This window comes from Propithecus coquereli, unplaced genomic scaffold, assembly GCF_000956105.1.
Source record: "Propithecus coquereli isolate 6110/MARCELLA unplaced genomic scaffold, Pcoq_1.0 Scaffold7, whole genome shotgun sequence".
In the NCBI taxonomy this organism is placed as follows: Eukaryota; Metazoa; Chordata; class Mammalia; order Primates; family Indriidae; genus Propithecus; species Propithecus coquereli.
Window position 1 is genome coordinate 4,680,420 of NW_012153062.1, and position 24,978 is coordinate 4,705,397.

The following is a 24,978-nucleotide window of genomic DNA, read 5'->3' on the forward strand; positions in this document are numbered from 1 at the left end:
AAAAAAAACACAAATAGAGGCTGGGCATGATGGCTCACGCCTATAATCCTAGCACTCTGGGAGGCCGTGGTGGGAGGATCGCTTGAGCTCAGGAGTTCAAGTCCAGCCTGAGCAAGAGAGAGACCCCATCTCTACTAAAATTGGAAAAAAATTAGCCGGGCATAGTGACACACACCCATAATCCCAGCCCACCTACTCGGGAGGCTGAGGCAGGAGAATAGCTTGAGCCCAGGAGTTTGAGGTTGCTGTGAGCTAGGCTGACGCCACGGCACTCTAGCCCCGGCAACAGAGTGAGACTGTCTCAAAAAACAAACAAACAAACAAACAAACACACACACACACACACACAAAATAGATACAAGGAAGACTTCCCAAATTGACAATGGCAGCACCTCAATATTAGGTCCCGATTCTCATTGCCTTGCCTGGGGGAGTAAAGACTCCTTCTAGGTACGGGTTGATTAGTTCTCAGACTTTCACGGAATGTCCACCTGGGACTGTCCCAAGCTGCCACGGAGCACAAGGGAAAGGACACAAACAAGGACGGTCCTGTGTGGGGGTGGGGGGGGCATGTAAATAATGACACACAATACAGTGCAAATGTGAGAGCGACAAGGAGCAGAGCCACAGCTGGGGGAAAGGGGAGAAGGGAGCATGGGAGGAATCCGGAGGACTTCATGGAAGTGGCGTTTGAGCTGGTCCCAATGTTGGCTGTCTCCAGCAGGGTACGAGGTGGCTGCAGGTGTGGCTGGGAGTGCACCTGTGCAGGCACTGGTGGGCCAGGCAGGGAAGCGCAGTGGGAAATGGGGCCGGGGCAGTCAGGAGCCAGAGCTCTGTGGAGCGAGGGGAGCAACAGGACGCTTTGGGAGCCTCACGATCTCCAGCCTGCACTTCTGGCAGGGCCCCCAGGCGGCCCTGGGGAAGCTCAGGACAGATCTCCCTCATGGCCATCTTCTGCTGAGCCACAAAGCCCTGCACTCCCAAGGCGCATTGCTACCCAGATTTAGGGGAGCCCCTAAGTACCTCCACAATGCCTGCTGGGCTCGCTGGAGCTGTGCATAAATGCTGTGTGACCAGGCGTCCACCGAGCACCGCCCCACTAGCAGTCACATCTGGGAGCCAGGCCCAAAGACAGTGAGCTCTTCTCTGGGGGGAAAGTAGGAGTGTTAGGAATCGTAACTCTTCCCTGGCACGCTGGCGCCCCCTCCACCCCCACCTCAGAGATGCCCCAGTAATAGGTCCCAAACGGCTTGGCGCAGACCTAACAGTAGCTTCCTAATTTATATCTGTGGCCTTTTTTTTCCCCCCAGTCAGTAAGAAGAAATGTATTACATAACTTATGTGTGTAAATAAATAATAATGACAATAAAAATAATGGCAAACATTCACTGAGCGCATACTATGTGCCAGGCTCTATACTTAAGCTCCCTGAAAGCATTCACTCATTTAATCCTCTTAACTCCAACCCAGTGAGGTAGCTGAGGACACTCCGGCACAGAGAGGTTGAGTAGCTCGCCTGGGCACACACATCTGACGGACGTTGCATCACTCGCACACGCAGTGGACCTCTGACTCACACAGGCCCATCTGCAGGAAAACGTTTACTTTCAGCTGTACTTTGTGCTTTTCCTTCCGAAAGGTTCACACTAATAAAGCGGTGCTCTCATGAGATCTACCGTTAAAAAGGGACAAGAACGTGGCCGGTTGGTTTAGTGGAAAGAGACTGGGTTCCAATCCCATCGCCTCCAGAGAGGTGCTGAGTGGCTTCTGCTAAGTCACATCACTTCTCAAGCACCCGTTTTGTTGCTTGGAAAAGATGTCCGCCAAGCCTAAGATTCTACGTTAAAGATGCTTACGTGTGTGTAGGGCCTCACAGTGGACCAGGCACCCTCACAGTCATCATCGCATTCGATCTCATCTGCTTTTCCCCACAATGCAGCCAGATAATCACCATGGACATTGCTATTCCCATTTGGCAAAAAATTCTAATTATTGAAGAAAAATGAAAAAGATTTACTGTTACCTTTAGGTAACAGAAAAGCAGGATTACCTGTTTACTTTGAGTTATCTAAGAATGTTAATGTAACTGCAGCTGTTACACAGAAAGAACATTTTTTTCTCCTTAAGTCAAGACCAAAGCCTGCACAGCCCGCCCTCTGCCCGCCCTCCGCTGAGAGCAGCCCTCTGTCTTCCCACTACACTGAAATGGTTTCTTCTTTTGGTGGCAGAACTGTGAACCTGAGTTTCTGTTGACTCTTTGAAAAGGTAAACAGAGTTTCCCTCCATAGAGGAGGCAAGGTGTTTGCCAAAAATCATGCCATGAATAGCCAGCTTTATTTCTGGAATGCTTTCCTCTCAGAGTTCTGATATTTATTAACTCAAAGCACGAACTACTAAAACAAACCTGAGAAACAGGATGATGAATAAACAACACTGGCATTCATACTTCCCTCGGAACTGAAAGAAATACAGTGAAATCTGAGTCCAGATACATCCCCATACATCCAGGGTCCTTCCGTGGACCTGCAGTAAAACCTGTAGGAACCATCCCAGACCAGTTTCGTCTCGCGCTCTGTTTTATCACAAACACATGTGGAGCAAGGCAGTGCACAGACAGCCGCCGGGCCTTCCAGGGCCTCGCATCACCGTTCACAGCCCTTCAGGAATTCTCTGGTCACCGGGTTGCAAACAAATGTCCAATGAGATGGGGAGGGAGGAAGCCAGCCACCCCTCAGGGCCGGGCCGGGTGGGAGGCGGGGTGGAAGGGGGGATAGGAGGGGAGCTGTCTGTAAAGCCGGATACAGGGCAGTGCTGTTTGGTTTGCTCTTTTTAAATTGATTTGCTTTTTGCTTAATTTTTAGGATAATGGCTTTATTATTTTCATGCTCATCATAAAAAAAATTGAGCAACACAGAAGAAACAAAGAAGCAAGAAAATCACCCCAATCCTACTTCTCAACAATAACCACTGCTAACATCTCCTGGACCTCACCCCAACATTCCTCTGCAAACACACAGGGACAGAAGGAAGGAGGACGGGACACACGAGCCTGAGTTGTAAAAATGGAGCTGTGCTCTACATGGCATTTTAAATAAAAGTACAAATGTTAATTTGACTTCAATAAAAGAAAATGAAACTAAACTAAAACTGAAGGAATATTTGAATTTCAGACAAATTGTATCTTCCCACGCAAGACTTAGGTTTTCTAAAAAACTCTTTCTGGTTTTTTTTTTTTTTTGACAGTGTCTCACTCTGTCACCCAGGCTGGAGTGCAATGGTGTGATCATACCCTACTGTAGCCTTGAACTCCTGGGTTCAAGTGATCCTCCTACCTCAGCCTCCCAAGTAGCTGGGACTATAGACACATATCACCATGCCTAGCTAATTTTTCTATTTTTTTTTAGAGATGGGGTCTCACTAGGTTGCCCAGGCTGGTCTCAAACTCCTGGCCTCAAGCAATCCTCCCACCTGGGCCTCTCAAAGTGCTAGGATAACAGGCATGAGCCACCACGCCCAGTCTAAGAAAAATCTTTCTAAAACCATTATGAAGAATGATAAGAGGTTACTTATCTTTTTAACACTGGGTTTGCCAATGAGAAAGATGAGTCCTCTCACACCTTTTCCCCCATCCTGACTTTAGTGAGTTATTTTTCAGACTTTGTCAGGGTTTTGAACATTTACAGCCTCTTTGATGATGAATCTCATTTGAGCAGTCTTCATTTGTTAATGAGGTGTACCCAGCACTGCCACCTCACACACCTGTTCTGCACCACCTGCATTTCGCACCTGTACCGTCCTGGAGGGCCCTTGCAGTTCCTCTGCTTGCAGATGCTGTTCCCTCTGCTCAAATGCTCTTCCAGATCCCTGCCCTGTCTGTGGGGCTGTTTGCTGAACAGACAAAGGAAGATGCTTTTGGCAAGCCAAAAATGTCTTCCAAATAATATTTCTTCAAACAAAACTCAAATTCAGTTGATTGGTTTCTTTGTTCCTTCAGGAGAATATTAGGGTTAAAAGGCACTGCAGATATCACCTGGGAAAACCTTCTCACTTTACTGATAGAAATGGCAATCTCAACAGGCTAAATGACCACCAGAGGCGATGAACATGGGACAGAAATCAGGTGCTCCCAGCCAGCTCTTTGTGTTAGACAGGCCCTGGCCCTTGCACAAATCCAGAAAGAGGCAAATTAGACAACTGCATCTTGCTGAACGTGACCCTTCATTGATCTGCTAGCAAAGCTCTGCACTCTGCAGTGAAACCCACCAGGACAATGACATGAGTCTTCATGCCAAGCAGGTTCAGGATCTAGGACTGTGTGGAAGTGCTGCCTTCATCCAACAGGCTCTTTGCCAGTTACAGGCCGCTGTCCCATCGTTAATCTCATTTGACCTGCATAACCAGCGGAGGAAATGAGCAAACGAGAGGGAGGCCTGGTGTTCTGCAAGGCAAAATTAAACTGTGGTCCTGTGAAATGGGAAATGCAGAGGATGGGGCACGCTTGCACTGCTACCGACTTCAGGTTTTCTTAGAAAGAAGATTGAATAGACGCACTTGCCCCGGTTAGTGAGGACCATTCACTGGTTCCTCCTCTTTACTTGTATCCTTGACACAGAACTCCAGGCAGCACAATGAAGCCAGCGGGCCGCAGCTTTTGGAGCTCAGAACTGAGGAAATGGCAAGAGGGAGATGGAGAGCAGAGATGGGGATGTTCACATGTTTTTCATATATTGCACGTTTGGGGAAAGTAACTTTAAGTCAGGCGTCTGTCCACGCGTGCACTGTTGGTGGGCACAGGGCTGTGGAGGCTGCGTGAGGAAGGCTGCTGACACAGAGCCTGGCCAGAAACCAAAAGGTCGCTGATCATCGCTGGGAATAATCATCGCTTGGAACCACAGTGTGGTCCACCTTGCATGAAAACCTCTTATAAGAAAAACGCATTGCTTAAAAGACATTCTCTATAATAGCATCTTTCTTTTGTTCTTTTTATCGTGGTAAAAGAACATATAACATTAAATTTACCATCTTAACCATTTTTAAGTGTAGAGATCAGTAGTGTTAGGTGTATTCACGTTGCTGCACAATAGATCTCTAGCACTTTTTCATCCTGCAACACTGAAACTCTATCCCCACTAAACACTAATTCCCCTCGACCTCCCCCTCCAGCCCTAGGAACCATCTTTCTACTTTCTGCTTCTATGATTTTTAACTACTTCAGATACTTCATGGGAGTGAATCATATGGTATTATCCATCTGTGACTGGCTTATTTAATTTCACGCAATGTCCTTGAGGTTCATCCACGTAGTAGCAAATGACAGGATCTCCTTTCTAAAGGCTGCACAACGTGACGTTGTGTGTCTGTCTCGCATTTTCTTTATCCATTCATCTTGGGTTGCTTCCACCTCTCGGCTATCATGAATAATGCTGTGATGGACGTGAGTGTACAAGTAGCTTTGAGATCCTACTTTGAAGTCTTTTAAATATATACTCAGAAGTGACACTGCTGGATCACATAGTAGTCCTATTTTTAATTTTTTGAGGAAACTCCACACCGTTTTCCACAATAGCTATTTTACATTTCCACCAACAGTGCACAAGGGTTCCAACTTCTCCACATGCTCACCAACACATGTTATTTTCTGTTCTTTTGATAGCGGACATCCTGATGGGTATGAGGTGATGTCTTGTGGTTTTGACTTACATTTTCCTAATGATTAGAGATGTTGAGTATATTTCCACGTGCTTACTGGCTGTTTGCATAGCTTCCATGGAGAAATGTCTCTTCAAGTCCTTTGCCCATCTTTTAATTAGGTTGTTTTCTTGTTGTTGAGTTGTGTAAGTTCCTTATGTATTTTGGATATTAACCCCTTATCATACATGATTTACAATTATTTTCTCCCATTCTATTGGATGACTTTTGACTCTATTGTTTCCTTTGATGTGTAGAAGTTTTAAAGTGTGATGTAGTTCCATTTGTCTATTTTTTATTTCGTTGCCTGTGCTTTTGGTGTCACATTCAAGAAATAACTGCCTATTCCAATGTCCTGACACTTTTCTTCTATGTTTTCTTCTAGGAGTTTTATAGTTTTAGATCTTACTTTTAGATCTTTAAATTATTTTGAGTTAATTTTTGTAGATGGTGTAAGGTAAGAATCCAACTTCATTACTTTGCCTGTGCATATCCAGTTTTTCCAAGACCAATTGTTGAAAAGACCATCCTTTCCCCATTGCATAGTCTTGGCATCTTTGTCGAAAGTCATTTGGCTATTTTTGCAACATTTCATTTCTGGGCTCTCTATTCTGTTCCAATGATCTATATATCAATCTAGCATAGTATATCTATGTTTATGCCAGTACCACACCATCTTAGTGACTGTGGCTTTGTTGTATGACAGATGTTTTCTTTCTGAACCTCCATTTTCGCCTCCTCTCTCCACTGGCAGTTCTGCTCAGACAGCAGTTTCCCCTGCAGTCAGTTCTAGGTGTGGTTAGGGCAGCTCCAACAAGAAAGCGCAGCTCTTTTTGAGCTAGTATTTCTTTTTTCTGTCTTGCCTCCCCACTACTCTTAGCAAATGTTAAAGGCTGTGTGAAGGCAGCAGGAGCCCAGAGCTGGTGCTGAGGCAGTTCAGATCCTCATTGTCATCCTCCCAACCAAGGAAGGTCTGCTTTGGACACACTCCGGGCTGGGGCCTGGGGCCTGGGCACTAACAGAGGTCAGTAGCCTCATGTTCTCTGGATCTCACCAAGTTTCTTTGTTGTCGCCTTGATGGCAGACATGCCAGAGAGCTCTTCTCCACCCCCACGGAGATGCGTCCCGATGAAGTCATTCAGCCTCAGCTGTTTCATTCCACCGATGAATGTGAGTCTAGCAAATGCTCTCTTTACCCCACCCTGTGCCCACTACTGAGCCATTCTATAAAAGGCAAGAGCAGGGGGAAGATGAAACCACTTGAAAAACTGTCAAGGCCTAGATCCACTTGCCAAAACTTTTAGGAACTTTCTAGCCCCATCCAGATAAGAAAGCTAATTGAACCCAAATTCTTTTCAGTGCTTCTTCTGCTACTTTTCACAGAACTTGTTTCTCAAATATCCACAGAGATGAGACTCTGAATGGAAGGACTGTCCAGCTCTCCCTAATACATTTATGATGATTTCCTTTGCTCTCTTGACTCTCACCCCTCATGTATTTCCAGCAGGACTCAGGCTCTGTGCTCCTTCCTCCAGGTAAGGTCAGGGGGCCAGGTGGGGAGTGGGGGTAGGAAGACATCCAGTCTGCAACTCTTACTGGCTTTTGTTTTCCGAAATTTTAGACTCTAAAATTTTAAGCCCTTACCTACCAGTGGAAAAGGTGAAGGAAGGGGATTCCCAATATGAACCGATTATCTTGCAGCAGCAGGTGAAGGAGCAGGTCTTCCTCCATCCCTAGATTAGAAAATGAGACTCCCCTGGGCTGGAGAGAGGAAACAGAGGTCTGTGCATCCTGACCAGGGGTTCAGGTCTGCTTTATTTTTAGCAGAGCATGGAGAAGTGGCAAGACTCTTCCATGGGCCCTAGGGTCCTGGTTTGCCCAGGAGTGAGGGGGTTTCAGAGATGTGGGCCCTTTAGGTGACTAGGACAATTAGTCACCTACTGCTAGCACATCCAGGCAGACAGGACCGTAGGTGGCCTTCTAAAATATTTCTGCTTCCCAAGCAGAGCCTGAGGAGCCATGTAGATGGGAAGATGGATGTCTCAAGGGCAACCTTTGTCTACTAATGCCTGGGGACACCTGAAACTCAGATAACCCCATGGGGGCTAGCCTAAGAATAACAGTTTAAATTTTTGGCCAATTCAGTGGAATGGAAGCTCAAAGTCAGAAATTAGGTTGAGACATGACACAGTACGTCCTGCACTTCTGAGTTTGTGGCTAGAGTCACACCCAGGTGGAAGTCGTTCAAAGATGAGACTCAGGTGGTAGCAGCCTGGAGCACTGTGGGATCCTGGCTTGTAGCAGAACATGAATCCACCATTGCTAAATCCAAGCCAACTTTTATCCCCTCAGCCACCAAGACTCCCACCTCCTTTCATTTTTATTTTTCTTTTTATGAATGCCTTCTTTAGTCTCTGGCCAACAATCGCTTCCTTCTCCAACACGCCTCAATGTCTAGAACAAAGACAACTGGAGAATGACAGCTGAGGAATGTACCCCACAGTGAGTCCCTTGCTTGGAAGGGTATGGAAGGGGGTGGGCAGGGGTGGACTTCAAGGTGAGCAGTCAGAGCCCTCTGACAACTGTTCCAGAAGAAGAACCATACACAGAGAAATGACATGAAGAAACCTGCCCTCCATCATGAGGAAGATTAGATTTGGGGTAGGAGCTACTCAGTGGTTTATTTTCATTTTCTACATGAAGTCAACTTGGGAAATGTTGAAACTAATCTATAATCTTTACATTTCTCAAGCTCCTGGGGTAAAGCTGACAACTTGGGCCGTGAACATTCCCTCGTTCATCGTGAGCCACCTCCCCACCGTCCCGGCCCAGCCTGGGTTGCCAGCAGACACCGACCTGTCCTGGAACCACATGGGAGGAGCCAGTCTGCGGCTGCCAGGTCCCCACATCCAACACTGCTCACCAGAGCACAGTGTTTGCACATGTCACCTGCTTCCTTATTTAGGAGGAAATTAGATTTTGCTGACTCCAAAGGTGGTTTTCTCAGATCAAAGTTAAAAACACAGCAGTCTCCCTCAGTATTTTTCCAGAGTACCTAGAACGTGTCATGACAGGAAGGTACAAAGAGCATAAAGAGGTTGCTCCATGCCCCGCACGGAGCTCAGGCTTGTGAAAGGAGTCTTATTAGAGTTATGCAATGGCGACGCCTTGGATCGGATGACCTTTTAAACCAGTGTTGTTGGAAACAGTCCCCGTTGCCCTTGCTGGACAGACACGACTGCTCTTGACTACTGAAAAATGGGAGCAAAGAGAGCAAATGGGCACTAGATGCAGAAAGGAAGAGTCAGAGGCCCACCTGCTGAGAACAGGTGCTATGTGGGGCGTGTTTTCTCAATCTGCAGACCACGGTTGTTCTCTTTCTTCAGGACTTGAGTGCTGAACTTTTCCGTATCACCACCCTTCATGATGGGGGAAATTGGGCATTTTTCTGGACTGCAAGGACCAGATGGGCAAATCTTAGCAATTCAACTCCTCCCCCCAAGTGATCAGTGTAGTGGTTCTGGCAGGGGGTGGGGTGGGAAGAGAAGGGTGTATTGGGAAGAGAACTTCCCATGAATGCTGATATATCCCTAACTGAGCACTATTCTAAATACCCTAGGATATAACCAGGAGCTCATACACTAAGTGCATTGATAATAATGATAATAACTTCCATTTATTCAGTAAGTACCTCTACATGTGAGGCACAAAACTAAGAGCTATGCAAGTATTCTCTATTTATCATAATCCTGGGAGATAGGTATTTTCATACCCAGTTTATCTGGCGCACAGGCTTCTAATATTTGGTGAATGAATGAGTAAAATAATTAAACTCACCCCTCTCCCAAAGAAACTAACATTACGTGCCTGTACTTAGAGCCAGACACCATGCTCTAATGTTTATACATATTAGTTTATTCAACTCTCTCACAATACCTCTATGAGGGAGGTGTTAAAAATTTTGCTTTATATATTCCATATCTATCTTTCTATCTGGAAACAGAGGTGAAGTAACCTATGTCAGGGCACAAAAAATGGAGGAGCTACGATTCGAACCTAGATCTGTCTGCCTCAAAGTCTGCATTCTTCTCACTCCAGCACACTGCTGAGAAAATGGATACGTGGACCAGATCCAAGAAGGGGGACAGCATGGGAAGAAGGAGCTCTCATAAGATGTGGGCAATTGTCTCCTGGAAGAAGCGAAGCGCTGAAATGTGAGGAGAGGAGGGGAGGCTTGGAGAAGGAAGCAGGGGGCTTGGTACCATTAATAAAAGGTGAGACTTTTATCTTCCCAGTTCCCAAATGTCCCTCAACCTTCTGTCCCTAGGAGCACAGGCCTGTTTTCTATGTCACCCAAAAAATGGGGGAGATCTACATAGAGTTCTGTTGAAAAGGTGAGTCAGGGCAGCTCATATCAACACACTAGGTAATGTGACCTATCTGTCTGTCCCCAGTATCTAAGCGAAGGTCGGAAGGAAAGAGGAAGAGAAGACATAGGACAGAGAAGAGGGGAATCTTGTCATGCCTTAACCATGCAACACTGGCTCAGGCCTTCAAGTGCTCTAGACCCCAGATGCCGAGGGACCGTGTTCCATGATCTCCAGAGTTCTGGGGCTCTGAATCCCTGCCCTGCGGAAGGAGTGCCCTGGTGGGCTGGTGAAGACCTGGGTTTAAATCCTGGTGTGGGGGTGACCTTGATTGCCTTGGCTTTGTGTTCCCATGGTCGGGGGCTTCCTTTAGGGTGATGCCTCTCCTTCATTACCAGGGTAGGAGGCTAACTGAAGGGATGGGTGAGTTTGGAAGGAGAAGCAGAGCACAGGCTGGCTCAGTCCCTTCCTCACTCTCTTTGGAGATCCACCTGTCACCAAGAACACCCCTTCTCAGCTTCAGGGGGAGGTCTCCCTTCTTGGCTAGGCCTGGGAGAGGGTGGGTTGGTCTTTCTGATTCAGGGGTTAAACCTTAATAAACCTATTTTCCCACAGCTGTTCTGTAGTACATTTTCCAATCGGATGATTTGGTGTACAAGGTGATATTTTTAATCTTCACCTCCCTGACTCTTGCATCTCTCGATTGTTCAGAACTTAGACAAGGGAAGAGGGCATGACTTACTGGGTCTTCAGAATCTCAACAGTCAGCTGCTACTTTCCTCCTCCCTAACCTAGGGCAGGTTATTACTTAACCGCTCTGAACCTAAGCATTATCATCTGTTTTTAAAAAAGATAATAGTACAGCTCTCACAGGATGACTTGTGAGGATATAGGTAGTTAATACACAAAAAGCAGCATAGTACCTGGCATACATTATAATATATATATATAAAGTAGGTGTCCAATAAATGGTAGTCTTCTTGTCTTCAGGAGCTGCATACTTTGGAGGAAGTCAAGGCAATTAATGCCACACCGTCAGTAGCCTCTCAGGAGAGTTTCCTAATTATCTGAGCACTCTTCTATAACTTTCCCTCCCTTTCCTATAGTGATACATTCATTCAACAAAAATTAATTTCCTCTCCCAGGAGTTATGAGAATTTCAAGTGAGGAAGGACTTCAGAGTCCAACCTAAGATGACAGCTGCTCACGGGGCCTCACCCCAGAGTACTGAGACAGTGCTCAGGCCCACGTGGAGAAGAGGGCTTGGGGCCTCGCCCTTCGAGCCCTGACCCTGTGACAGGCCCACAGCAGGTGGGAGCTGCGCTCCGGAGAGGCTGCTCTCAGGAAAGCCACACAAAGCCATGGCCACATGCCCAGCAGCTTCTGAACCACGCACCAGGAAACATGAGGATTCAGTTTGTTTTCTCCCAGACAGTCTGGGGCCTCTGCAAATAGGTGTCTCAATTCCTTTCTATTTAAAGCCAGGATAGTAGCATTTGCCACGAAATAGCTGGCTGTGGGGATTACCTCTGTCTATAAATGAGCCTTAATGCAAACTATCATATGGACACACATGTGAGTTTCTTTCTAACACATGCAGATGAGGCATCTCTCTAGTGCTCTCCCCATCAGCTGCATGCCCAGAGTAGCTCTGAATAGTTGCTGGGGAGGCAGGGGTCAGAAGGGCTGGCTGGCTGCTCTGTGGCCAGGCTACCTCTTATGGCAACGTCAGCTCCTGAAAGAACTGTTTCTTCCTAAGAACCTTTACACCATTTTCATAATCCAGTTAGAGAAATTGCACAATATCCATTATTTTTTTTCTGAGATGCACATGCTGCCCTGGGAGAGGAGTCACTGGAGATCTGCCATTTGGCTTGGGATGAACCAAAACCTGTCATGGAAAAGTCACCGAGTGCTTTTGCTATTGATGGTCTACAAGAAAGAGTATCATTGAAACAGAGCTAACTAACTGCAAGGAAAAGGGGTTGGGGGGAAGAGAAATCTTTGAGATAGTACAAAGTCAAGTCTGTGACAAAGGCTTAGAAGACAGAGAGCAACATTATGTTCACGAGAAAAAAAGTGTTGGCAGGCAGGGCAGGGTGGGGAGGGGTGTGTGAGGTGAGGAGGGGAGAGAGGTGCACATTTCCCAAGAAGTAGCAAGTTTGTCTCTGCACTGGACTCCACGAGGGTATCCAGGACCTTTCTGACCAGTGCATCTGTCAGGAAGACAGGAAGCTGCTAGCATTTCTGATCAAGTGGAGATCTGCGCATTTGCATTTCTCCAGACAGATGCCAAGGGAAAGTGGGCTGCGTGCCGTACAGACTGCATTCATCAGGTTCCCCTCGCCCACTCCTCGAGGGGATGCAGCACAGATTCATCAGGTACCCAGCCACCCTGCCACTCGCCCACGGCAGAGATGGGGTGTGAAAGTGGTGGACATTATGGTACTCTCCCACTGCTGAGAGTGACCGAGGCCACTGGCATTCTAGCAGAATCCCATCGCCACTTATTTTGCTTATCACTGCATGGCAGCACGGCTGGGAGAACTGCCGAGAGTGGGCACAGATGGCCCTCTTGGTCTGCTCACATTCTCAGGCCCCTCTACAAGGTTCTGGCAGCTCTGAATTGGGGCAACATCAAACATCGCTGATGGCTGTGATACCAGGGTAAGCCCTGGTGAAGAGGTACAACAGGAAGAAAATGAGCCTGTCATTTTGGAATGCAACAGGAAAACAAACAGTTCATGTTTTTCGCATTCTCCCCCATTTCCCACACCAAGCATCTCGCAGCTCCGACGGAGCAAGGTGGCACCTGTGTGCCCCGGCTCTGGGCTGGACACCGCAGCAAGGCTCTGAAAGCTGCACAAGAACCTTGGAGTCACTTAACCCAACCCCCTCATTTTGCAGAAGCTCAGTAAGGGGAAGGGGCTGGCCCAGGTTACACAGAGAAGGAAGAGGCAGAGGCAAACGCCACTTGACTAACGAGATCCCTTTACCCAGGAGTTTCTCCCGGGAGACTGGTATAGAAACGATGGTTCTCAGACTTTTGCGACATCAGCCCAGAGCTACTGCCTATATCCATTCCCACTTCTGCTGGAAGAACAAAGGATTGAAGGGGAATGCAATGCTTAAAATGATAAAACATATAATGAATTAAATAAGAACCAAATAATCAACAGAAGTAAAATGTTAAGAATGACTGCAACTGAACGACATAGTCAACTCAAAGCAACACTGGTGTTAGCAGAGAGTTCTTCCCCCAATTTGCAAAATCCCAACTCTCTGCATGTGTACATCCACAGACTTTACAGGGTTGCCAGGCATTGCCTCGGCAGCTGGATGTTTAACTGAAGCATGAATTTGAGTCCTCAGGAAACTGTGTAAAACCCCAGTTTTGTTTCATAAAGAACATATCTTCGTAAGCTTTAATAATACATGATTTACTTTACTGACTGGTAAATAACCACTTGTTGTATGTAAAAATAAAAATCTAAGAAATTTGGCTATTTGCCTATAAAAATGGAAAAAAGGATTTTCTGGAATGTTCAGATCAGTTTGAACCATCAGGAGGAATCCCCAGATGGTGGTTGTGAGTCCTCCTCTGGCTGTTTAAAAAATGCACAGTCATTAAGGGATTGGATCCGGGGTCCAAACAAACTTGGATTCAAATCACAGTTCTGCCACTAATTATATGCCTTCTCTAAGCTTGGGTTTCCTTATCTGTAAATTGGAGATGCTATCTCAAAGACTACCAACCCACATAACGCACAAAAAGTACTTAGAACTGGCAACACAGTTACCTGCTGACCCACAGCTATTGTTGTTGTTGTTACTGTTATCAGCTGATTATCTCCTGGGGGTGCTCTATACTCAAGTCCACCTCTTCTATGACATTTTCCCTAATTACCTAGTCAAATGACCTCCTCCAATAAGCAAGATTCCCCTTTTCTGAACTTCTGCAGCCCTCATTCCTGTACTTACACACGCCCTGTTACATAAACGTCTCATGCTTATGCCTCTTACTACTTCACCCATCCCCCCTCCCCCACCCCAAACTAGCTTGTCAACTCCCTAAAGGCCTGGCTTATCCTTTTTCTTTCTTTCTTTTTTTTTCTTTTCTTTTTTACAGGTGGGGTCTTGCTCTGTGACCCAGGCTGGAATTGCAGTGGCACGACCATAGCTCATTGCAGCCCTGAACTCCTGGGCTTAAGTGATCCCCCACCTTAACCTCCAGAGTAGCTGGAACTACAGGGACTACAGGCACGCACCTTTAAAAATCTGTTTTAGAGGCAGGATATTGCTATGTTACCCAGGCTGGTCTTGAACTCCTGGCCTCAAGCAATCTTCCTGCCTTGGCCTCCTGAGTAGCTGGCTTATGCTTTCTATGGACTGTGTACTGCCATGGTCCCTGTTCCCATTATGCCCAGGTTGAAATGGTTTGCATACAGCATAAATAAATGGTTGTTGGATAAATGCATGTGTGAGTTGAACACATAGTTTTTTTCATGAAAACACACATTTGGGATTTATGATGTAGAGAGACAAGTAAACGAGAAGTGATGAGACTGGTTGTATCCCCCACTCTACAAGGGAACGACTGTGCAGCCTGAGGCGGGATATCTGCGAAACGCAGTAACTGCCACCTGCTTCCCCACCAGGACTTAGTGAAGATGGATTAGGCTTTTAAAAATCAATGGTAAAACACAACCAGCTCCTTGATGTTAAATAAAGAAGAGCATCTGGGTTTTGATGGTAACAAATGGATCCCGTTCTCTTTTAGCATTTCCCAGCTCCTATTCAACAAGGAAAAAATAGGCCTCCGCTCTTTTAAATCTGATTTCTAGAGAAAGAGATGCCAAAACTTCCCCTAGTAACTCATTCCAATGCCAGGAAATTTCTCAAAGGGACAATCTAAATTCCTTTTCTCACTTTATGCTCACTTTCCTCCATCCACTGCCAAACGGGATCAGCAAAGCTCTGATCACCATTATATAATCAGTCTTTATTCCTGAAAATCTTTATTTCACTGTTTTCCAGTAGTCGATTTAGACCAGACGTGACCCTTAGATTCAGAGATGAATTCCATTAATGTGAACTCATTAATATTCACATCAATTCTTTCTCTTTCTTTTCTATTCTTCCTCTCTTCTTTCTCAATCTCCTAACCTTACACCTCTGAGCGAGCCCTCATCAGCTAGCACTGCCCAGTTTTGTAGGAGTCCCCCCCAGGTAAAGATGCTATGACAGCTGGGTTAGCCACGGCCTCCCGCACAGGCACCGTGATAGAACCTGCAAGACCCATCCCTGTTTGCACTGCTGAGTCATTACAGGAGCTGGATCAAGGCTAACTTAGCCTTTTTGTGAGTCAAGGATAATCGTTCCCATTGTACACGCCTGTTATAAGGATTCATCACCTTTACAATGGTAATTATAGTGTGGTTGATATTAACATTAATTGTGATCTTGGAAACATTTGGAAATCCCAAGGGAAAAAGGTCCCGGATCAATATAAGACAGTGAAATTTCAAAAGGCAGAAAATACGTCTCAGGATAATAAAGCAGAGAAAACAAATGTGCAAATGGTATGCAAGTGGTTTTCAAATGTGTTTTAGCAGCAGAGTCCTGTCTTCAAATGAAACCTTCAGTGGACTCCCTCCCCTAAACCACACACAGAGTTGCCGCTCTTGTTGCAAGGCAGGGCCAGCTGGGAGTGGTGGAGAGCCAGAGCCCACCCTTCCTCTTCCTCACCCATTTCTCTCCCCTGCTGAAGTGGTGGTCCCTGCAGCATCCCCAAGGAGCTTCTAGGCTTCCATAAGGCAGTAAGAAAACCAGGAGTAAAAGAGGGATGCAAAAAGAACCTTAATTTCCATAATACAGTGAGAGGGGGTCCAAGTCAACCTTAGGGCTTACAGGACCCTAAGGCCAGCATATTTGTACATCAACGGTCCCATTCATGGCTTTTGTCTTTCTAGTCTGTGTCTTAGCCTTGATTTGTCATGCATATATATTTTATCATAGTTAATACATTTTTGTAATGCATCCCAAACTCTTTACAGAGTCTAAGTTGGTGTATGGATACATGCACACAGCTGTAAGAGAGAGAGAGAAAGCATCTTACACTATAACGAGAGTACTCATAAGGCTTGGCTTGACTTGTTATATGACATGCCATCCCAAAAGGTCCTACGGTATTTTATTGTGTCTTATATACACTAGCATGTAGCAATCCAAATGAAAATTAAATACACTCTAAAATGTACTCCAAGATTCTTAAGAGCCTTAAAAATAGAGCTTTACTATAAGAAGGCTACACTTTTCCCTGAATAATGAGAGGTGTTCTGAATACTCATTATAAGACATTAAACATGGATGATCTAATTAGTCCCTTTACTTCTAATGTACATTTATTAGGAAGAGGGGAAATAATATGAGGCACTTTTTCTGAGTGAGATTTCTGTGAATATTTAAATTAAAAAAACAGCCTGCTAACTTACAAAAATACTGCTTGGTGTAAATTTGACTAAGGGCTATTAAAATTTCCTAAATGCTCTACAGAAAAAGAAAACATTTAAATTTCTATCAATTTGAAAGACTCAGGAGAGAGAAAGCAAAAGCCCCTGAAATTCAAACAATTGCAGGATATAATTTTTATGATTTGTAAAGGACTATTTATAGCTTGAAAAGGAAAGGCTGGTGACATATATAAAATTAGGGAGCCAATTCTTTTCCTAGTTCAGGAAAATTATAGTTCTTAGAGAAGACACTGAAAATTAGCTCTTAGTTGATATATATTCATTATGCTAGGGTTTCTAAAGACTTCCTCCCCTTTTCGTTTCTGAAAAGAGAAACATATTTCTTTTAGAACGTGAAACATAGCTTTAATGGCCTGAGGTTCTAGGGTAGGGGTCTGCAAACTACAGCTTGGGGGGCCAGCTCCATCACACCTGCGTTCCTCTAGTGGGAACCAAGAATGATTTTTACAGTTTTAAAATGGTCAAGGAAAAAATTTTAAAAAGAAAAACATTTCTTGATATGTGCAAATCATATGAAATTCAAATTTCAGCATCCATAAGTAAAGTTTTATTGGAACCCAGCCACGGCCATCTATTTACATTTTGTCTACGGCCACTTTCCTGCCATGATGGCAGAGTGGAGTGATTGCGACAGAGACTGTTGGGCCCAAAAGCCTAAGATATTTACCCAATTTGGCCTTTTACGGAAGAATGTGCCAAACTCTGACCTAAGAGCTGGAACCCACCTTTGGACCCTGGTGTGTCCCTGGGCGCATGGTAGGAGGCGTACCTGGTTGAGATGGTGCAGGTATTTGTCAAGACACCAGAAACAGCAGTTGCAGCATCTGAACATGCACCTTGACAATGCTCTGCGCTGTTGGGATCAGGTTGAGACAAAGGAATAGAGTCAAAAACGACACAGGAAAGAAGGTAAGCAGGAGCTTCTGAGGAAACACCGTGTTTCCGCTTGCAGACTTCTGCACCTAGGGAAACACTAGCACAATTCTCATTTGATATGGGAGAAGTTCTTCTATTTTGTGCATACTACTCCTACCACTAATTATTATTATTAGTACTGATGAACAAAGTTTCTCTCCTGTGGGCTTACCTGTTACGGTTGCTGTTAACCTCAACAGAAGGGGTTAGTCCATGTTGAATGGCAAAGGAAAAGTAGGCCTTCTGGCTCTAGTACACAGAATCTCTCTCCCCCACTCATGTGTCCCTGAGTGTCTTAAATGGTACATTTTGCTTTTTCAAACTAAAGTTTATATTCATGAAAAATTCACATGCCAAGACAAAAAAAACCAAATAATACATTGTTGATACTAGTTATGTGCCCATATAAATAAAGAATCAAGTTTAACTTTGGGGAAAATAAATCCTGTAGTGAGACTTTCAGGACTAAATTTCAAGGCATAAATTAGTCCTTTGAAATATAACTTGAATTTGTTCATATCTCAAGAATGAATAATTTAATGAAACTCTTGGGGGAGGGGAGATCGACCACGTCCCACTCACTCTCCAGAGTGAAAATAATCCCTCAAAACAATCCTGAAATAGCCTCAAATGAGGATCCCAGGCATAACTCAGCCTTATATGGGTATTTTCTTATTCCAGTGTTAATTCAATTGGATGAAACTTGATCTGGATCCTTTTCAGCCTAGCTGTGGTGGTGAATGGGCCTATTTAATGTAGGAAAGATCACACAGTAGCTGTGTGAAATGTTTAAATTGTACACACAGTACTGGGCTACAAGGCTGCTGAGGAAGACAACTTTTTTTTTTAACTTCAGAAAGGACACATTTTCTCAATAGTGACATTACTAAAAGGGAGTTTGGCCCCTTGGCCCTTATGGGACCTGGGGAGTGATAAATAACCTTTTAGACCTTAGTCAGAGGGACCTTGGGGCTTCCGCTGGCTTCTCTTTCAGATTTATGGAAAGCTGTTTCCCCAAAGAGTGCAACATGCCTAGCTCTAGCAGGGATCACAGCTCCCTGTGATTATCCATGACTAATGTACACATACACATACACAACCATACACCACACACACACATACACTTAAAATAAAATGCTGTTCTGCTCTTCAAAAAATGTTTCTCCAAGTTTCCTGAGATTGGAGGATTGATTTCAAAATGCAGGAGCCAGAAGTTGCTAGATTTGCCCTGGTTGTGGAAATGCCTCTTCCAGTTGCCAAAATGTAGCCAGGCAAAATTTTAATAAATACACACAAAAAATTCCACCATTAGGGCAACTGTTCAGCATGCATTTCACAGTAAGGCAGCCAGATAATTTTCTATGACATGCAATCAATTATTTCTAATTGCTATTCTAACCTGAAATCTTGATTAGAGATTTAGAGATATCAATAGTTTAGACTTGTTTTAAAGGACCAAAAACAGTTCTAAAATATAATATGAACCCACATATAAAATTTTCGCAATTTACTAAGGACACACAACAATACCCAAAGGGTTGGAATCAGGTAAGTTCGTGAAACTCTGACTAAGTCACCAGCCCTGAGGTGGCAGTGGGGGTTTGGGGAGGGCAGGGGAAGAGATTAACATTGTCCGAAAACAGAATGGTTGGGAAAAATCCAATCTTCTCTTGTTTGGCAGGCCAGAAATATCATGAGAACAGCTGTTTTCCTGGTGTTCTGGTTTCCACTGGCATTCATAACCAAATGTGCATGGAAATAAAAACCAGGGAGGAGAAAACCCCCAGGCACAAAAGCCCTATGGTTTTCTGTCCTTTGAGCTGAGATGTAGGTCAGCTCACCCATTTCTCTCTCTCAAGCGCTTGTGCTTCTCACACACACCAGTAAGTTCCTCACACATGCCAGTAACTTCCCATGGCACCCTCTAGGAAACACAAAAGGCAGGGAATATTTTGGCATTAAAACAGAAACAAAAAAATATTATTCCTATCTTACAGTGTATTCTCTTACCTAAAAAAAAAAAAGCATGATAAACGTTTAAAAAAATTGTTTAAATTTCACCTTAAGAATTCATCCCCTTTGTTCAACAGTTAAATAAGAAGAAAAACCAGCTAACTCAGAACTATTCCCTCTGCACCCCACCTCTACCACATGTTGGAGAAAACCCAATAAATAAGGCCATAAACAAAACAGAGACTGGAAGAAAAAAAGGTTTGCTGGGGAAGGTGGGGGGTGGGACCTGAGAAACACAGGAGCCTTCTGAATGGACGCTGTCACATGTCACATTCCTGTCCTGGGACCCACTGTGGTTTTCCAGTAATTAACTTCTCTGCAACCCAAACATGGAGCGCACTATGTATTAGGATGCTGCCTTACCTTCTCTTTCAGAGTGTTATAAATGCACATGAGAATGATTCTTGGAATCCTCACCACAGAGATTAAAAACGACCCCTTCACGACTGTTCCTTGATGGTAGCACAAAAGAATGGAGAGAGACGAAAGGATCGGACGATCGGGAGGGTCATTTTTATTTCTGGGAATAGGGAAAAAGACAGCATTTTAAAAGCACTATTTAAAAAGCAACAAAAAACTTCTCTCTGGTTCAAATCATCCATGGTACTAACAATTTATAAAGCAGTAATGCAATAAGCATTTGGCAAATGTTTTATACTCCTTGGTAGCTAAGGTTAAATTATTTCTTGGACTAATTTAATTCCTTCTGGTGACACTCGATCCTGCAAACAAATACAGAACAGAAAAAAAATACTTTAATACTGATGAGTTGGAAGTTCCCCTCTTTATAACACCCACTCCTTCCATCAACCCTTTATGCTGCCTATTAATCTCATTTTCGTTTTCAGAAGTTTAGTTGTATCACAGTGTCCAAGGTTTAAGTTACACAGGAGCATATGTAAATATTGCCTGCGTCAGCTTGGTGATTAAAAGCATCACCAAATCACATGACCAGGACCAGCGGCCAGAGAGGTGACAGTGAGCTCAGCTTGACAGGAAGGGACAGAGGGCCCTGGGTGTTTGGCTTCTGCACTGCTGCCCCGGCCTCCTGAAATCCAGCTGATTTCCCCTCTGCTTTTTAAAGGTCACTTCAGTGTGAATCATTTACGGGACTTCTCATGACGCAGCGCCCAAGAATGTGCACAAGGCAGTTTCACAGGCAGGGGAAAAAAGTGAAAAAGAACAGAATGGGCACAGCCTTCACCCTACCCCAAACCTGAAAGATAAAACCAAGGCGGGAGGGCTGATGTCATTCCCAAGGGTGACCCTCCGAATTCCCGCTGGAGCCGGTTCTAGAAAATGAGGCCTTTCTGAGAAGCAGCTTTGCAGATTCAAAGTAAAGCCTGGTTTCTTCATAATGGATTATTCTACAACTTGCTCTGGTCACTAATAAGTCACTATGAATTAAAGTTTTGAGGGAGGAAAATGAACGCAGCCAGAAATGTTTCAAAAGTTGGCAATGGCTGCATTTTGCTGTTACTTAAATCATCCAGGAAGAAAAAGAGAACACGAAAGTAATACTGGGGGCCGGAGAACTGCAGCTCAGCTGTCCCGCACAAAGGGTGATGTGTGTTTCAACCCCAAATTATTTAAAATAGGAAAAACCAGGGAAGCTATTTCTGATAGGAGTTCATTTTGATCTGATAAACTAGAACAGGGTAGGCCAGGAAAATCTGACACATTTTTTTCCCTTTCCTCATTTTTTTTTAAAGGAAGAATGTTTACTTTTCCACCGAGGAGATTTATGTGCCTTAGAACTTATTATGGTGCTCAAGAGGGGATGCAAGGAGAAGACAACACCTGCTTTCCATCTGGTAGTGAAACAAATGACTCATAGGCCACTGTGAACAGGGCCTTGTGGTCTAGTCCTCCAGGTACTGAAGTCTGGGGCTGGGCATTAGCTTTCTGAGGTTTCACTGTGATGAGATCAACCGTTTCAGGCAGAGGAGTGTCTGCACCGCCTCGACTTCCCCAGCCCATAGCATATCCGGTTAGGACTCCAGACTCTGCAGGGCTTGGCTGGAAGAAGATGCAGAGGTTCCAGGAGCTGGGTTATCACGTGACAAGAGAGACAACTCAAAGAGAAGGCCCTTCAACCCAAGCCAGCTCACGGAGCCAGGAGTCACTCAATAGCTACCCTCAAAACTAGAGACAGAAAAAAAACCCAACCAACTGGAAACAGCCCTACAGAAAAAAGGTTAAATCAGGGGAGTGTCTCTGAGGCCCCCACCTTCTCCTCTTAGACCCTTTTCCAAACATCTTCCTGCCACCCTTCCCTGCTGTGTATTTGGCTGGTGGCTTCGACTCTGTCTCCCTCATGACCAGCAAAACTTGCCTTCAGGAAGAGGATCTGATTATACCCAGTGAAGCTTCCAATATACTTATCTCTGGACTTAACCGTATTTTAAGAGTTGGCCTAAGGGATGGCATCGCAGTGTTGGGCACGTTGGGCAACTCATCAATGAGTTTATTAGGGGCCTGGGGGGCTCACTGGCCTCTAGGGAGTACTGCGTGTTGAGCACCTTCCAACTGGGCCACATCCGCCCCAATTCTGTGGGTGATGGCAGTAGGGAGACTCAGGCAGTGTCAGAGGGTAAGTGACTCCAGGACGTGCCTCCCTTCTTTTAAACCTGTGGCTGCCTCGAGTGCTAACAGGTGCCTGGCCCCGAACTGCAGAGTCAGGTCCACAGAACACCCCATGGATCCAAGTCCATGGCCATTAAATGGTCCCACCCATCCAAGTCCTATAACACCTTTGGGTCACGGTCCGTAAGTGCTGTTGCGCAACTACTCATCCCATCAGGCACCACAAAACGTTAAGCCAACTGTGCCACTTCAGGGCCCTAGGAGCAAGTTTTAGCTCTAGTTAGATCCAGCCTCATGATCACTAAAACGTCTTCAAACAAGGAAAACTAGTTTTGCACTGAGGCTCCCGGACGAGGTGTGGGCTGCATGGCATGGATGGCCTCCACGTAAAGCTGGTTCCAAGCGAAGGAGACCTGTGTGGTCCCCACAAGGACCACGTCCCTTCCTGATATTTCTTTCAGCAAAATCACTGCAAGATGGGGTTGGGAGGGCCAAGGAAACTGTAAGGTTCTTTCCAGTTCCATAGAACATGTAAACTGTGTTTATTATAAAGAACAGGATTCCTTTGCTGCCCTGGGTAACTCATTAGGGTTAGGAAATTCATCTGTCTCTACCTAAATTCCTCCAGACCTGCGATGAATCCATTTCCTCTCTTCTTCCTCAGCAGATCCAGGGCAGCTGGAAACCATCTTCTGTGTATTTGAAAACCATGATGAAGTCATGCCCCAAGAGTCCCTTCTCCAAGTTGGACAGTTCTAGCTCCTTCTGTCACATCCCTAGCAGCATCTTTTTGGCTTTCAGTTGACCGCTCTTCAAGCGAATGGATGTAAAAGGTAAATTTTACAGATTGCCCATATCCTGGTACTTGATGGTCTTTGTGTGAACTCTTCAGCCCTCTTAGTGCTTAAATGAATGGCAGGGATGAATGTGCTCTGGCTATATTTAATCTTTATCCTGAGTGCAGGCAGCCGGAAGATGGCACAAAGAATTGCGAACTGGGAGATAAGGAAAAGCCTCAAGGCTCCAAAATTAGGCAGAAAAATAAAAAAGAAAGCAGAGCTCTTTAATAAATGAAATAGTCGTGCTAAAAATAAATCATCATGCATTTTATTTTAAATTGCTTTTTTAATCAAAGTAATATATAAAGTCTCTTAAAAAGCCAAATAATACTGCTGAGTGTATTAGGAAAAATAGCAGTTTTCTTCCCCCATTCCTAATTCCCTCTCCCCAGAGATAATATTTTAGCTGTTTATTCTGGCACTCACCCCCACACTTCAAAATTACATGTTCTTACTGCTGCTTCTTGCTTTTTCAGCTTCAGATATTGTCTACTGACCTTTCTACCATGGAAGATTCTGGTTTTATTTTCTCATACACCCTGAACCCCTCCCCCTCAAACACACTCTCATTTTCCCAACCTCTCTTCTTCCTAGTATAATGTAATTATACTGAAGTTTTTAGTTAATGTTTAGTGTTTATGTTTTTAGTACATAAATAATATGCACTGTGAATTATATTCACAACTGATTCAAGTAGCATATTACAATTATATTTTCTTTCCTGTACAACTTTTGCTTTTTCCTTAACTTTTTCACATTTTTTTATTTGCTTGGATTTCCATGGGCTTCACTGAACACTTCATCAAAGTGTGAATCTTTTCTCGACGTGTTCAAACACACCTGGTATTCTGTTTCATTTTCTTTTCTTGGGGACATGTCCCCTGGAGCCCGCTGTCCTCTGGTTCCACCCTGGACTGGATGTTTTCTACACCGGCTGCATAGCTACCCTCCTGGGAATTCCCTTCTCTTCTGATACTCATGTTTTCCTCCCTGGCTTACTCGTTAGTTTCAGTGGGGAACAGCCTTCCTAGAAAGGATGTGGGGAGGAGAATCTTTTGGGACTTTGCATGCCCGAGTGTGACTTTATTTTTCTTTACCCTTGACTGGTAGTAGGCATAGGTACAGAATTCTAGGTTGGAAATAATCTTTCACTGGAATTTCATAGCCTTGCTTCACTGTTTTTCCAGTTTAGAGTTGCTGTTGAAAGTCAGATCTCATCTGGGTTTGTGATCCTTTGTCTGTGATCTTTTTTTCCCTTGAGAAGCTTCTGGGATCTTCTCTTTACTCAGGTCCTCCAGCCCTGGGAATTTTCTTTGATGATTTCCTTTTTTTCTATTTCTGTAACTCATATTAGTCAGATGTTGGGTCTCCTAAATTTATCCTCTAACGTTTTATCCTTTCTCTCCTATGTTCCATTTCTTCGTATTTTTGTTCTACCTTTTGAAAGAGTTCTTCAACTTTATATTTTAATCTCTCAATAGAAAATGTTCACTTTTGCAATCATATTTTTAATCGCTAAGGGGTCTTTCTTGTTCTCTCATTATTCCTTTCTTTGGGGGGGGTCTTGGTTTATGGATACAGTATTTCTTTGTTCTCTCTGATAATATTATAGTTCCTCTGATTTTGTTTTGTAGTTTTCTTTTGCAACCTGCATCATCTCTGTTTTCCCTAAATTCTCTTGTTTAGTTTTGTTCATTTTGATCTCTTTCCTTTACTCTGAGGCTTTCTTCATATGTTTAATAATCGCTGGTGAACAGTTTAAATTTAAGAGTGAGGCTCTAAAGAGTGGCTTGGAAGCTCTGTGTGAGGGGCACTGCTGTTGCCTGGTGAGCTTCAGTGCTCTGTTAGGAGCCAGGGAACCCGTTTCATCGGGGGCCCCATATGGCACTATCTGTAGGTCTTTCCTTTGGGTTAGACAGTTTCTCCAGGGAAGAATCATCCAACCCCCTCCTAGAGGATATCAACGTGGCTGCCGACATTCTGGGAGCTGAGCCGTGGAATGTGGGGTGTTGGGGTGTCCTCATTATTCGGTATGTT

General features: G+C 44.6%; 1 protein-coding gene across 1 annotated transcript in view; it reads right to left on the bottom strand.

The window, feature by feature from the left end:
• Positions 1–24,978, bottom strand: part of SLC44A3 (solute carrier family 44, member 3) — a 77,052-nt gene that overhangs the window by 12,181 nt on the left and 39,893 nt on the right. The window contains 2 exon segments of the mRNA XM_012661109.1: positions 17,358–17,441; positions 19,880–20,036. Of these exon segments, the coding sequence (XP_012516563.1) occupies positions 17,358–17,441; positions 19,880–20,036 (241 nt within the window).